The sequence below is a fragment of the Chaetomium tenue genome, assembly GCF_020726465.1.
Source record: "Chaetomium tenue strain MPI-SDFR-AT-0079 chromosome Unknown F5144scaffold_1, whole genome shotgun sequence".
NCBI lineage: Eukaryota > Fungi > Ascomycota > Sordariomycetes > Sordariales > Chaetomiaceae > Chaetomium > Chaetomium tenue.
Window position 1 is genome coordinate 765012 of NW_027117329.1, and position 14386 is coordinate 779397.

Genomic DNA, 14386 nt, shown 5'->3' on the forward strand with positions numbered 1-14386 from the left:
GGTGTGGCAATGGCCGCCATGCATCGACGGCGTTATTAATAGATTTAAATTGATCATGTGAGGAGACGAATTGCCTGGCAAGGGCGACCTTCCACCTCGTGCCCATCGGCAACTGCGCTTTCAATCAGATAAAGCCTGAAGTCACTTGTCCCACAAGCTACCCAGCCGAACCCCCCAACCACGTTGTAAAAGAAGTAGTCCTCATCAACTACAAATGGCTTCGTGATGTCGTCCGTCTGTTTGCGAAAGAGTTAGCGAAACGATACTGCCACCTGGCGGACGGGAGAAGTACCATGACGGGAACAGTGCCGTTGTTTCTCGAGAGAAATGCCCACTGACCCGGCGCCACTGGCCGCAACAAAAACTTGCTTCCGATATCGCCCCCAGCGGGGGCATCCAGGGCAACCTCGGCAGACGGCCTATCCTCCAAGGTGAACCCGACGGACTCCGGCAGTTCTGGAGAATCGCTTTCAAGGATTTTGGCGGGACCATACTGCTCCACCCTCCCACTGTAGCCTTGGGCAGTAAGCAGATAATCAGCCGACGCTGCTTGAGCGAGCAGGGCCGTGGCTGACAGGAATTTTATGGTGACGGGCAGGTTGGGGCGAGTCGGTTTGTTGATTGGGCGAGGCACTGAGTTTAGTCTAGGGGGATGAAAGACATGATGCTGAAGAGAGTGAAACACTGTCTGCTTTATACTGTGTAGATCATATGGCCTGTCGCCCCTTGCGTCTAGGCTGAAGGCGGCATGCTGACGATCTCCCGATCGACCACCCCCGTGGATACCTAACTCCCCATGACGCTGGCAGAACTCCAGCACATCTTTCCCTTAGCTACGTGGCTACCTCTACCTCGCCAGCCCCGAGTGGGGTGATCGGCAGAAATCCCTACGATCAACGCAAAATCGGCACCAAGCGTCACACTCACCGCTGCTTGAAGTCAGCTGAGATTTAAAACATGCGATGGCTTGATTCGTTGGCGTGGTGATGTAGGAGTCGAGGGGTGTGATGGTCACACGGGCGTGATGTGATGAACATGAATACCTAACTCCGCTCACTGACTCGCAGTTTCCGAAGAACGCCAGGGACGACAAAGAGGGAGATTATTTAACAGCGAACGTGAAGGCCAAAAGGCAGCCAGGGGAAGCAAATAAGTATGGGGAAAGGAGTGGTTGCCGCCAAGGCGCCACCCGACGAGCTGAAGTCGATCCGGATCAAAGATTGAAGGATCTGCGGGAGATCGACCAAGATCGACCGGCACTTGAATATCTTCATCCGTGCCTGCTGGAGCTTGTTTAGACCACACGAATTTTGAGACGAGTCAAACTGGTCCATGGGGATTTAGAAATTGGGGTCAGGTACCTCAAAGCGTATGCACACATTATTCCATTTATAGCCGGCCGCCCAGAGGGCATTGGAAGAGTTTACTCTGGTTCCTGGGGGATGACGAAGAGCCCGAGACCTTGGTCAAGTTGGGTTCCGTGCGTAGGAAGATGCTGGAACCCGTGTCTTGGAGATTTGGACGCCGGTGCATCTAACTATCTATCTTGATGTCGTAAACCTTTAGCACCCTAACTCTTGTTTTGCATGCCCGGAATGGATTTTCTCCCTCATGGAGCGCCGTGGCTTTACAACTCTCAACGATGGAGCAAAGTGCTACAACGTCGTATCGAGGTTTTTGGTGGTCTCTAGAACTTCGAAAATGTCTTCACTGTCATGATTACAGTGAACGTACCAAGCTTACTTGTTCGAATTACCCTTCCGGAAGCTCAGATCGGGATAGTTTGCAAGAGCACGTTACCTTTTGCAGCGAAAGACGAACGGGCCACTCCGCTCCCAAGTGAGGGGAGAGAGCGAGTACGGTTCCAGGTTGTATGGTACCTCTAATATTGTTATCACAGCGTATTTCATGCCACTCCTTGATCTCGAGAGTAGGGTGCCCGCACGATTTTGCCGTCCGGGACACGATGCTGTAATAACTTGGATCTCCTTCCGTTTGCCCAATTAGTTGATGTCTCCGATGCTAATAATGCGCTCAATCTTGCGCGTTTGTTGTGGCAGCCGCTACAGATTGAGTGAATCAGCATCAGCGAACCCAGCAACCAAGCCGTCGACAGGAGAGGAAGAGTCCGTTAAACCGTTCAACCGCAAAAGCGCTGGCGTTTGTACCTGACCAACTCGTAAACGGAGGAGTCGGCTTAGCGGATACGCTTCTATCAACTATTTGCTTTTCTGCTTGGCTGCTTCGCTGCTAGGTATCTACTCACATTGTTTGTTGAGTTGTCAGATTGGACGTTAAAGGGTCCAAGAAGGATTAGTATGGACTGTCCACTTCATAACCGTCAAAGCATGTGCTTTTTCCAACGTGGTTTGAGTTTCTCAGGAGTTGACTGGGGAATAGATGAGCTGCTGTTGAATTTCTCAACAACCTAGGTATTTGGTATTTGTCACGGGACAAACTCCAAGCCGAGAGAGAGGATTATGCAGGTATCTTCCACCTCAACCGACCCCATAACAAGATAAATTCTGAAGTCATCATTTTCACAAACGACCCATTTGGCATCTTTATCCTCCTTGTAGACGAACAAATCAAACTGTTTCTCAAATGGCTGCGTGATGTCGTTGTCCTATTTACAAAAGCGTTAGCGAAATCGACAGTACTAGCGCCGGAGAGACGGAGAGAAGTACCTCGATTCTAATGCCCATGTAGCCGCCGGGGGACTCGTTTCTCGATAGCAAAGCCCACTTGCCCGGTTCCACTTCCCGGAGCAAAAACTTGCTTCCAATATCGTCATCATCCAGGGGGATTATGGCAACTGGGCTGTCCGGGTCTGGGGTAAACTTGACGGGTTCCGGCAGCGGGACGTTTTCCTTTCGTTCAATTTTGGCGGGGCCATACGGCACGAGCTGCGGATACCCTGACCAGAGCATGTAATTGTGAACCTTAGCAACCGCCGGTGCCAGCAGAGCTGTAACCGACAAGAAAAGTGCAAGCTGCATGGTGACTGGTGGTTCGGGCGGTTTGGTATGCTTGTTAGGCGAGTCTGAAGGGATGGAAGAAGCTGAAGAAAGTGTCAAGACAAGTGTGTTTGCTTTATAGCATTATCTGAGCTGAGGGCCGACATGGTGAGGATCTTCCAATCACCTAGTCCCATTAATAATGTCACGAATATGCCAACAGACGGGGCTCGGGAGGCGCAGGACACCCGAGCCAATCGCTAGACCGACCAATCGGATTGAGGGACAGGGAAGCCGGGATGCCGAGTGCTATGATGCTATGATGCTAAGACTGGACATAGCACTTAGCAACATAGCACCAGGCAGCCCGCGTCAAGGTACGGTAATACCTTCGTGTTCAATAGGTATATAATCACTCATGCTGGAGAGCTCTGGGAGTTCTCCAGTTAGCAATCACAACTACAGTTCGCTACAAGCTCGCAAGCCTACTGTTGAGACAAGTCTATTGTTGTGCACCCCTTGGCTGCACCGAACCTAAGCATCCTTTGCAAGATTACCTTCACTGAACCCTAACAGGATAGGATCCTAGGCAGGTTCGTCACAAATAATGATCTTGGTAGGCACACATGCACTCCAGCATACCTAAGGTACCTAGCTATCTTTCCCTAAGCTAGTTAAGCCGTCACTTAGCCCTCAGTAGGGCGATCAGCGCCAAAGTCCCTACCATTAACGCAAAATCGACCACAAGGCGCCGCGGTCATGCTTCCCACCGCGTGAAGCTAGAAACTTTTGGAACGTGCCATGGTTTGATTCGCTGGCGGCGCAGGGGCAGCTGGGCACATAGACGTACATAATGAAGATTGAAGCCGCTTACCGACTCCCAAAAAACGCTAACTAGCGAATGTGAAAGCCAAAAGGAAGCCAGAGAAAGGAAATATGGGGAAAGACATGGCCGTTGTTCCAGCTGGGGTGCTGGAGACCATCCAGGAGCGATTTTCGGAAGATCGACGAAGATCGACCAAGATCGACCAAGATCAAACCAAATATGAAGACCATTATCCTGACAAGTGGGAGCTTCTTTCGACCACCCGCAGTTGGAGACGAGTCAAAGGGGTCTATGTTAGTTATATCAAAGGCCCATGCTCAGCAACGGCAAGATCACCAGAGGCAGGCATACCAAAATTTTTTTTTCCTTGGCCAACAGCGTGGAAGGCATTCTAACAATATGCTCTAGGTAGTTTCTCGAGGATGATGAAAAGCCCCTGTTGGGCCATTCGGACCCCAAAAATAATTCGTAGGTACCTAGGTAGTTCATGTGAGGTTGTTTCCGAGTCAATGCTTGGTTTTACAACTTACATGTGCTGCCTGAACGCAACTGAGCTTTCATTGTACGACAACATCGAATGCTCGCTGGTAAAAGCGATGAACGCCGAGTGGCGGCTGAAATACATGACTGGGGCGGTGGTGGAACGTTCACTCGCAGTACGGTACCTTAGGTACTCTTCTTGGTCCCTCAAATGTGCATAGCAATAGGCCGGCATCATGGCCTCTGAGATTTAGACGGCAGTGCTTTTAGCAAACCTGAAATTTCGAACTGCTGACATCTTGATCCATGCATTGCTCGGAACGGGTTTTTGTCCTCAAGGGGTTTTTACAAGCTGGAAGATGCCTTCACCACGTCGCGTACAGCATGCCTCAATGGATCCCCGCTTCGAAGGCTCAGAAGGCTCAGAAGGCCGAGATACCTAGTTTACCAACACTTGTTGCCTCAAGTGCCAACTGCATATTAGTACCTGGTATCAAGAACGCCACATCACCCTGGAGAAAAATGCAGACATCTTCATGGATTGTCATTGACCGCGCGGGAATAGTTTGACTCGCGAAACGAAACAATGAAGTAAGCGATATCCGATTCATCACAGCTCCCGTCTCGACGCGTGTTGGCGAAGCCGCTCGGGAGAAAGGTCGACTGGTGTTGTCAAACAACGCCATCCTCCTTCGTAAGGATGACTGATTCAATTGGTCCAGGGAGTTTGGACACGGATTTGTGCGTCACGGGCCCAAGTGTTCCTCGTATTAGAGCCAAGCGAGGCTGAGTGGCTTCAACGGTTCGTTCTTTTGCTCCTGCGCAGCCCGGAAGGGGACTAGGATATTCTCAGCTGCAACCACATGTGCAGGGTCACAGCCAATCTCACGATGGTCCTAAGCCAATAGACCCACACATCGGTACCAGCCAGCATGCCCAGAAGAAGGTGCATGATTCGGGCCGGGGGCTAGACCCGAGCTAAAGTTCGTGTTGGGCACCGGGCAACAATGGCGTGAGATGGAGGTATAAGAGAGATTCGGCGTCGTGTCGCAGCCAGTTCTCTCGGTCTCCAGGTGTGTTGTTTGCTGTCTTTGTCAAAACAACAAGATGAGGACACAAGCGGTTCAGGCGGTGGTCTGCAGCGCCCTCGGAGCCTTGTTACTATGGGCGCCTGCGGTTACCGCTCAGCAACAACAGCAGCCCAGAATTGCATTGAAGCTGACGGAGGAAGCCCAGGCAAAACAACAGGACGATCCTAACTTCATCGCATCGCTCATACAAAGTGCAAGCCCAGCATCGTTCAGGCTATCAGCCCCCGAAGAGGTCTCTGTCGATCCGATCCTCACATCCCAACGCCTAGACGACCTCGAGGCAAGGGTAGTGCCTACGGGGAAATTCAATACTTTTAAAGTACCCAATTTCAACGCATGGTACAATGTTCAGGTGGGGCCAGGCGGCTCGGAGAACCAAGCGCGAAGCGTCGGTGAGACTGTCGCACAGAATACCACAGGAACCGACGAGCCGAGGTTGGCGTTGCCAAAGGACACCCTCGACCTTATTCACCGGCTTCACAAGCTTCCCGAAGTCGAGAGTGCGCACGCGCTCTACCCCGGCCCCCCGCCCGCAGTCAATGCCGGTGACGACCCTCGGAACATATGGCAAGGCTACCTCAACGCGGCGCCCCAGGGGATTAATGCACGGTACGCTTGGGGTTTCCCTGGCGGTGATGGTGCGGGAACGAACATCATAGATGTGGAGCAGGGGTGGAACTTGAACCACGAAGACTTGGTACGCTCAATGCATCCAGTTGGCAAGGACGCGAATTAACATAGAACAGGCCGCCGCGGGCATTACCCTAATCTCAGGTCGAAATCAAGCTTGGTTTGCGCACGGCACATCTGTTCTCGGGGAGATGTTCATGGTCGACAACCAGATCGGTGGGGTTGGAATCATTCCTGCGGCCAAAGGCAGGGTGGTTTCGCAGCACCGTGAGGATTGGACTTACAACACTGCCGACGCCATCCTGGACGCAGCCGCTCACTTGAGCTTCGGTGACATCATCTTGATCGAAGCACAAGAGTACGACCCCGTCAGCGGCGTGTACTACTGGCCAGTGGAGATCGTCGACGTCAACTTCGACGCCATCCAGCTTGCAACCGCGATGGGCATCACCGTCGTCCAAGCCGGGTGCAACGGCGGCTACGACCTGGACCAGTACACCAGCCTCGCCGGAAAACGCATCTTTGACCGCTCCAGCCCAGACTTCCGCGACTCCGGCGCCATCATGGTGGGCGGCGCAAACTCTGACGTCCCCCACACGCGGTGGTGGGGATCCAACCACGGTTCCCGCATGGACGTATACGCATGGTCCGACGGCATCGACACCGCCGACAGCGACGACATCACCGGAACCTCCGACTGGTACACCAGCTGGTTCGGCGGCACCTCGGGCGCCTCCCCCATCATCGTCGGCGCGGCCGCCATCGTGCAAGCCATGTCCCTCGCCCGCAACAACATCAAGATGCACCCCATCGAACTCCGCCGCATCCTCACCACCACCGGCGGCACGCCCAGCGCCGACCCCGCCAACGACCGCATCGGCATCATGCCCGACCTCCAAGCCATCATCGACACCATCTTCGACGGCGCCAACCACACCTCCGACCTCTACCTCCGCGACCACGTCGGCGACACCGGCGAAACCACCAACCCCACCAATAGCAACCCCCACCACTTCACCAGCCCCGACATCATCATCCGCCACTCCCCCCTCCCCCACCCATCCACCACCCTCGGCACCAACAGCGGCACGGAATCCAACCCCTCCCTGTCCGACCCCATCCTTCCCGGGCATGCCCACTCCGTCTACCTCCGCCTGCTCAACCGCGGCAGCAGCCCCGCGCAAGACACCACTGCGACAGTGTACTGGGCGGAGCCGGCGACGCTGGTGACGCCGGAGATGTGGAATGTGGTTGGGAGCGTGGAGGTGGGGGATGTGGCCGAGGGGGGCGTGTTTGTGGTGGCGCCGGCGGTGGAGTGGACGGCGCCGGGGGATGGTGCTGGTGGTAGTGGTGGGTATTGTTTTGTGGCGGTGGTCGGGGCGGGGACGGATCCGGTGCCGGTTCTGACGGGGGGGTTTGAGGAGTTTGTGGCGGGGGTGGTGCAGGGGAGTAATAATGTTGCGTGGCGGAACGTGGGCGTGGTGAGTGCGCCGCCGGCGTCGGGGAGTGGGACGGGGTTTCATAAGTTTCCGGTGAAGATTCCGGGGGCGTTTGATGAGGCGAGGGAGTTTGTGGTGAGGGGGGTTGGGAAGCTGCCTAAGGGGTCGAAGGTGAGACTGCAAGTGCCGCAAGGATTGGCGAGTGCGATGGGAATGAAGGGGTGTGCTCATCGTGGAGCGGATGGTCAGGAGGTTGTGGTCGTCGGGTTGCAACCGGGAGAGACGGTGGAGATTGGGAAGGGGGTGCTGGCGGCAAAGAGTGCTGCGGATTGTGAGTTGCAAGTGAAGGTTCCGGGGGAAACGTACAAGGGTGAAGGTGACTATGAGTATGCGCTTGTGCAGGAGTGGCAGGGAGTCGAGGTGGGAAGGATAACATGGAGGTTTGGCCCTGTGGCTGAGCTGTGAGACTGTTAGTTGTTAAGAGGTAACTTGGATTAGACGCCGCTGTCAAGTTGTCAATAATATAGCGCTTAGACTGCCACCACCGTGTTGTGAAATGGTGTTTGGTCCAGGCCACAACTGAAAGGATGACTGGCACTGGATCCCTCAACCATGAGTGGCCAGGGTGTGCGCAACAGTGCAAGTGGGGGGAGCAATAGAGCAATGCAAAACCCCTCTTCTCCTTTGAAGTCCGTCGGCACCCAGATCACTGATTGTGATTAGGTACCTATCATCCTTTTTCCGAACCCACGCGATGCACAAACGTGACCTTTTACGTAACCTTCTTTCTTCTGTCTCTGGGCCATGGAAACAGGAACAGGAACGGGCACAGGTCGATGCCGGTGAAGAATCGCTCCATGAGCCTGAGTCTGGGACCCCTACTCCCGCCGTTTGCGAGCAATGCCGTAACTTGGATCCTGACAACCCGGAATTCGGCGATCTCTTCCTCTGGACATCAAGCTTAACGGGTATTTTACCCGCTGGCTGTCGGTTTTGCCAGTTTATTTACGATGCAGCGACCGCGATGGTCCCGTCTTTTGCGTCGGACGGCGAGATACACGCCTCTGTTGAGTCAGATCCGCGGCGCAAGACACTAGATTTCAGATTCGGCGGTCGGCTTATGATGCGGGTATACGTGCGTCCCGGTACGCTTCTCTTCTATCATCCGCGAGTACATGTATGTATTGGAGCTGGGGAACAGAATACCGGCTAACATTGGACCTCTCTACCAGTTCATGAGCCAGATCACGACCGTAACCTTCCGGCGATCAACACTGGCAAAGACAATGAACCGTTTGCTTTCATTTCAGCCCAGCTCCAAGACTGCAAACAGAATCACGCCAGCTGTTCTCAGCGGAGTTCGGATTTTCAACCCACACGGCTCATACATTGCCCCGACAGCACTGAACAACTGCGGCTTGTGGAACTTGGTCCAGTAACTGGAACGTCATCCCCAGTCGAATATGTTGCACTGAGCTATTGTTGGGGTGCTTCCGCCTCCTTCAAAACCACCCAGAAGAACATTGAGGAACACAAGCAAGGGTTTGGGATTTCTGAGTTGCCACAGACTCTGCAGGATGCCGTGGCAGTTGCACGGGAACTTGGCGTCGAGTATATCTGGATAGATGCAATCTGTATTGTCCAGGGTGATGCTGCGGATTGGGAAAGGGAGTCAGGGATGATGGCTGATATCTACAACAACGCCTACGTTACCATTGCGGCGCTATCAGCTGCCGCCTCTGCCGACGGGTTCCTCGCTCGTAAGAGAGATCCTCTCCAAATCTCCCGGTCATGGTCGGATGAGCACGGCGTCACGACCACGCTGGTTGCGCAAGAGAAGATACGAACTGGTTTACATGCTTCGGCATTGCGCAACGACTGGGGACCGACAATGGGAACCCAAGAAGGCGACTTCGACCCGGTACAGACAAGGGGCTGGTGTTTCCAGGAAGAGATTTTGTCCCGTCGATACGTTGCCTTTTCTCGACAGGAAATGCAATGGTCATGCAGATCTTCATCTACCTGCCAGTGTGGGTCACTCGATCATGACGCCGGTCCCGTTCGTCGCGGACCAACAACCATGCAAAGCGACCCGTTCAGATTCTGGGCCGACGAGGTACTCTTATTCTACACCCAAAGGACCCTCTCGTTTTCAACGGACAAACTGCCCGCCATCTCCGGGCTGGCTCGAGCGATCCAACGCACAACTTCAGCCGATTACGTTGCTGGTATTTGGTTGCAGGACTTGACACGGAGCCTGAACTGGAAGCCCCAAGATGACATCAAACCCTGCCCCTCTGAGTACAGGGCACCTTCCTTCTCCTGGGCTTCTATCGACAGTCCAATATGTATGCCTACGGCCCCCGAGCCCTTGCCTGGCCTCGTCTCCGTTGTCAATTGGGTTGTGGAACCTAAACACCAGGACCCGCTCGGTGAGATAAAATACGCGAGTCTCACATTGCGTGGGTTTGTTCATCCGGCAACAGTCACCCATCAGCCAGCAAGCTACAGTGGGTTTGAGTTCCGCGTGAACGTTGCCGGCCAAAAGGCAGTTCTGGACGAGGACACAACTCTTATCAAATTTGAGACGGAAGGTCCAGACAGCGCCGGGTTATCGTCAGTGCGTCGGTCGAACAAGGAGGTGAAACATGTTGAAGGGGAATGGGGCCCAGGGGTGCCGGTGTTGGCACTCTGTCTTTCAGTGAACAAGTCAGAAGCCGAGTTCCTTATCCTAGGGCAATGCCCGGATGACGCGACAAAGCTTGAGAGAATTGGAACCGCGATATTCACCGCGTTAACCAGTTCCTTTGCAAGCTTCACCAACGAAGTGACGCAAGACTGTCACAAACGGACGATAACCTTGGTATGACAGCGTCAAGCCACCCAGGATAACCGGATCGTCAGTTTCACCGCCTACATAGATTCAACAAAGTTCGGAAACTTGTAGATTAGAACACGTGGAGAGAGGATGATCTGAAGACGAAAGGATCGTACAATAAGGTGGGTATGTTGATCCTTTCTTGGTTCTCATCGTATTTACCGCGGGGGCTTTGAAGTCGAAGTTTTCGGAAACTTCCGACCTTCCCCGGTTGCGACGCGGATACGATTTTGAATGATAAAGTATCCTGCCTCGAGCCTGTATCCCTTCGGACTTGATGGCTAAATGAGCTTCACCGCTTCATATTTCATGCCAACACCGGGTGCGCCAGCCGCTTGTGAGTCCTGCCAAGGGATGTGGTTATTAAAACCAATCCTTCCATCTCTCTAGAGTCCCATGGTATGTGTTTCCCGATTGGTATACAGCTCAAAACCGGGGAATGCTGTGATGATCATGGTAGCACAGAACCTGCGGTCATCTTCCCAATTCGCGGATAAATGGGTTCCCAAGTTCGAGTTGGTTGAGTAGGGGGTAACCCGCGGTTTAAGACGGGACAGTCACCATAAACCCCACCGACAATCAACATTCTGTTGTGCACCGAGCAAAGATGCAAAGCATACGTCTCACGTTGGTTAATATAGCCGGCGGTTGCCGAGATGAAGGTATGACCATCAACTGCCGAGCCGCATTCGCTTGCAGACGACTGACACTTGGCTTGCCCAAAATGACGAACGTGTAGATGTTACCACCAGGATCCAAAGCCCGTGCTAAACAAGAGGCAATTAAAAAACTGGGTCGAGGGGCGGGAGATGACCGTCATCCCATGTGGCCAAAACGTGGGCAACGATACCCTGACTTAAACTAAAAGGGAGTTATCCCACGTATCATCTTCGCCCTACGAAAGGCTTGACGACACAACCATACCATAACCCATAACTCAACATCGCATTTGGCGTAGTGATCATGATGGTCCACCCCACAGCATGGGCAACTGCCCTCTTTGCCGGCCTAGCTGTGTCTCAGTCCTATCCGCCTGATGCCGTCGACAAGTTGGCGACAGACAGCCTGCCGAAACTAAAGGAATGGCTGGCAAAGAACCCCCAGGACGGTTGTACTTTTCAAACGGCCGTCAGACGGAAAGAATGGTCAGTGCCATCCTTTTGACTTCAGCATACGATTGATGGTTAACATATGATAGGAGCGATTTGAGTCCACAGGAACGCAAGGACTACACCGACGCCGTCCTCTGCCTTCAGTCGAAACCCGCCTTGACCAGCGCGGCAGCACCGGGCGCGAAGAGCAGGTTTGATGACTACGGTATGTCAGACTTGTTTGAAGTTCGGCTGCCCCTTAATGAGCAACCCCGGGCCGCTGCGGCGTGGCTCTAACAAATCCCGGGCACAAAAACAACCATACGGTGGCTGACCAGATCGTTAGTGGTCATCCATATCCAACAAACGCCGAGGAATCACGGCTCGGTAGGATGCTTGTTAGGATTGTGGCGTTATCATCTAACATACCCTAGACTTTCTTCCTCCCGTGGCACCGGTACTATGTCTGGCATTATGAGAACGCCCTGAGAGCCGAATGTGGCTACAAAGGGTATCAACCGGTACGGGAACTCTTTGGGTGGCTTTTAAGTTGCAGTTCCTAACGAGAAATGCAGTATTGGAACTGGGACCGTTACGCGAAAGACCCGGTCAACTCGCCGCTCTTCGACGGCGGCGAGGCCAGCATGGGAGGCAATGGTGCAAAGGAACCCCACCAAGGCATCAACATACCCGGCGCCGGCACCATCCCACCCGCAGATGGCGGCGGTTGCGTTACTACCGGCCCCTTCAAGAAGTACGTCCTTCCAAGACAAAACACCCACAGTCGTCAGCGTTTTCTTCCTCCCCCTAACCACCTCCCTCTCCAGCATGACGGTCAACCTGGGCCCTCTCGCCCCCACCCTCCAAATCCAGCGCAACCCCCGCGCCGACGGGCTCGGCCACAACCCACGCTGCCTGCGCCGCGACGTCAACAAGCACGCGGCGGCCGTAACCACCGCCAACTACACGCATGAGCTGATCACGACCAACCAGGAGATCTTCTGGTTCCAAACGGTCATGGAGGGCCAGTTCCCGCAGGGCAAGTGGGGGGTGCACGCGGGCGGCCACTACACCGTGTCGGGCGACCCGGCGGGTGATTTCTACGTCAGCCCGGGAGATCCGGCCTTTTGGTTGCATCATTCGATGATTGATCGTGTGTGGTGGATCTGGCAGATGCAGGATCTGGAGAAGAGGTTGGCTCAGGTGAGTATGACGAGGACGATGAATAATATGCCGCCGAGCGCGAACGGGACGCTGGATGATCTGAGTGGGTTGGGGGTGCTGGCGCCAGATGTCAAGGTGAGGGAGTTGATGAGTACGATGGGTGGGTTGAGTGGAAAGTTTTGCTACATTTATGAGTAAGGGATGGGGTGAGAATGACTGATTGAGGTTGCTGGCTGGCTGCGCGGCAGCATCGTGGGACACACACTTTGGTGTCAATATCTTAGGATCCTTGCCGGACGGTATCTGTTAGACTCGCCCTGCTAGGCGGTGTTATGCATTAGTCCATGAAGCCTCCCCAAATTCAGTGTCCAGTTGAGCACATCGTTACCACCCTTGAGTTCTAGGACTTGATACTACCAGAGAACCTTCAAATGCACGTCATTCAAAGACTCCAAAGACGCCCCCCATCACTGCTCGCCTGGCTTGCCAATGTACCATGGCCAAACCATAGAAGTGCGGTGGGATGAGTAAGCGTTGGTGACTGCCTCAAGATAACCGTCAGTGGCTTACGATGTTCATATCCCCCAGACACCGTGTTTGTTCTCGAGTGTTCCCTCGTAGTCTCACTTTTGTGAAGATGCCAGGAACGATAGGCCTTTGTTTCGTACTCTACTGGGCGTCTGTTGGCTGTTTCACCGTGGCTGGAACGCCAGGGGCCCCTTCTAATCAACGATCCCTAGGTCCACACGGGTTCCCGTCCCTCGCACTGCAATGGATCCCGTCAGATGCGTTTAATGGAATCTACTTAGTTGACACCTGGATTGGTAACCCTCCTCAAACACTTAAGCTCGCCCATGACTCAGGTTCCAGCGATATCTTCATCCATTCCACTGCCAACACCGCCTACCTTACTCAGAAACATGTGCTGCGCAGACACCGAACGACATTTATTTCCCGCAATGTGAGTAGCTGCCCTTACCCACCCGAGATTCCGTTGCTCTCACCAACTGCTATACAGACTCGAACAAAAGCTCAAAGACCTACCAAGAAAACGGGGCCGGAAAATTCCAACCACACCTCGGTCTCCCCATCGCCATACATTACCGATACCGTGCATATCCCCGGTGCCACGACCCGTGACCAAGTCATAGGCAGTAGTTGGTCTGCACCGTTACCCTACGGCCTACTTGGAACAAGCTTCCGGTCCATCCAAGCTGGTGTATTCCAACGCCTCCTCCACCAACCTCATCACCACCGCCTTCCCCCAAGCCGTCTACAACACCAACGTGCCCAACCAACCACCCAGGCCCCCGGGGACCGGGTGCGTGTTGAATGCGGTGTCGTGGGAGGCGTATTTTGGGGCGGACGGGAATGTGGGCGGGTTGTTTGAGTGCGTGTTGGGGGTGGGCGTGGTGAAGGCGGCGTATTGGGTGTTGGATACGGGGAGTAGGCAAACCCACTGGCGCAACCCTGATGGTGGGATTGTATTTTGCCGCCCCACGAGATGAATCCGCCGTATGTTGCTTCCAAAAAAACGGCGTAATGTGGCAAATGCTTCTCGAGCGCTACGATGTTCCAGCTGCGACAAGAGTATGTCCCGGGTAACACCTCCAAATAACGGTAGCTGCGGACAAACCTCTCGGAATCGACGGTACCGTGGGTCGGCGTGACCTTTGGGCGTCCGGTTGGTACCCATGGCAATTGCAAAAACCTCCGCACCCAAGACCGCTGCTCGTGCTTCTCTACAGAGCTCTAGCATCGATTGCAGGAACGGGTCATGGGAAGGACTACGGTAAATTTCAACGTGGTGCTCCGACTTGAACTTTTCGT

At 54.1% G+C, this 14386-nt stretch overlaps 4 protein-coding genes across 4 annotated transcripts; 3 read left to right on the forward strand and 1 right to left on the reverse strand.

The window, feature by feature from the left end:
- Positions 1–53: 53 nt before the first annotated feature.
- On the reverse strand, positions 54–3116 carry F5144DRAFT_624668 (uncharacterized protein; the record flags this gene model as incomplete). Its single annotated transcript, XM_066792209.1, has 4 exons — positions 2688–3116; positions 2508–2626; positions 293–509; positions 54–236 (listed from the first exon to the last, which is right to left on the reverse strand). The coding sequence occupies exons 1-4, from the start codon at positions 2997–2999 to the stop codon at positions 54–56; spliced, it is 831 nt and encodes a 276-aa protein (XP_066647767.1). The 5' UTR covers positions 3000–3116.
- Positions 3117–5260: 2144 nt separating this feature from the next.
- On the forward strand, positions 5261–8105 carry F5144DRAFT_521871 (peptidase S8/S53 domain-containing protein). The gene is made up of 2 exons (XM_066786729.1): positions 5261–6051; positions 6101–8105. Exons 1-2 carry the CDS (start codon positions 5371–5373, stop codon positions 7886–7888), a joined length of 2469 nt encoding a protein of 822 aa, XP_066647768.1. The 5' UTR covers positions 5261–5370; the 3' UTR covers positions 7889–8105.
- Positions 8106–8177: 72 nt separating this feature from the next.
- Positions 8178–10292, forward strand: F5144DRAFT_477480 (heterokaryon incompatibility protein-domain-containing protein; the record flags this gene model as incomplete). Its single annotated transcript, XM_066785046.1, has 2 exons — positions 8178–8604; positions 8656–10292. 2 exons carry the CDS (start codon positions 8178–8180, stop codon positions 10290–10292), a joined length of 2064 nt encoding a protein of 687 aa, XP_066647769.1.
- Positions 10293–10857: 565 nt separating this feature from the next.
- On the forward strand, positions 10858–12974 carry F5144DRAFT_553139 (uncharacterized protein). The gene is made up of 6 exons (XM_066787785.1): positions 10858–11446; positions 11500–11618; positions 11739–11779; positions 11827–11913; positions 11968–12146; positions 12220–12974. The coding sequence occupies exons 1-6, from the start codon at positions 11265–11267 to the stop codon at positions 12752–12754; spliced, it is 1143 nt and encodes a 380-aa protein (XP_066647770.1). The 5' UTR covers positions 10858–11264; the 3' UTR covers positions 12755–12974.
- The last annotated feature ends 1412 nt before the right edge of the window (positions 12975–14386 follow it).

Bases quoted from the DNA above. Each gene is read 5' to 3' on its own strand.
- F5144DRAFT_521871 (XM_066786729.1), top strand. From the start codon at position 5,371: ATGAGGACACAAGCGGTTCAGGCGGTGGTCTGCAGCGCCCTCGGAGCC. The intron at 6,052-6,100 runs GTACGCTCAATG...AACATAGAACAG, and splicing joins ACTTGAACCACGAAGACTTG to GCCGCCGCGGGCATTACCCT.
- F5144DRAFT_553139 (XM_066787785.1), top strand. From the start codon at position 11,265: ATGATGGTCCACCCCACAGCATGGGCAACTGCCCTCTTTGCCGGCCTA. The intron at 11,447-11,499 runs GTCAGTGCCATC...AACATATGATAG, and splicing joins GCCGTCAGACGGAAAGAATG to GAGCGATTTGAGTCCACAGG. The intron at 11,619-11,738 runs GTATGTCAGACT...CCAGATCGTTAG, and splicing joins GAGCAGGTTTGATGACTACG to TGGTCATCCATATCCAACAA.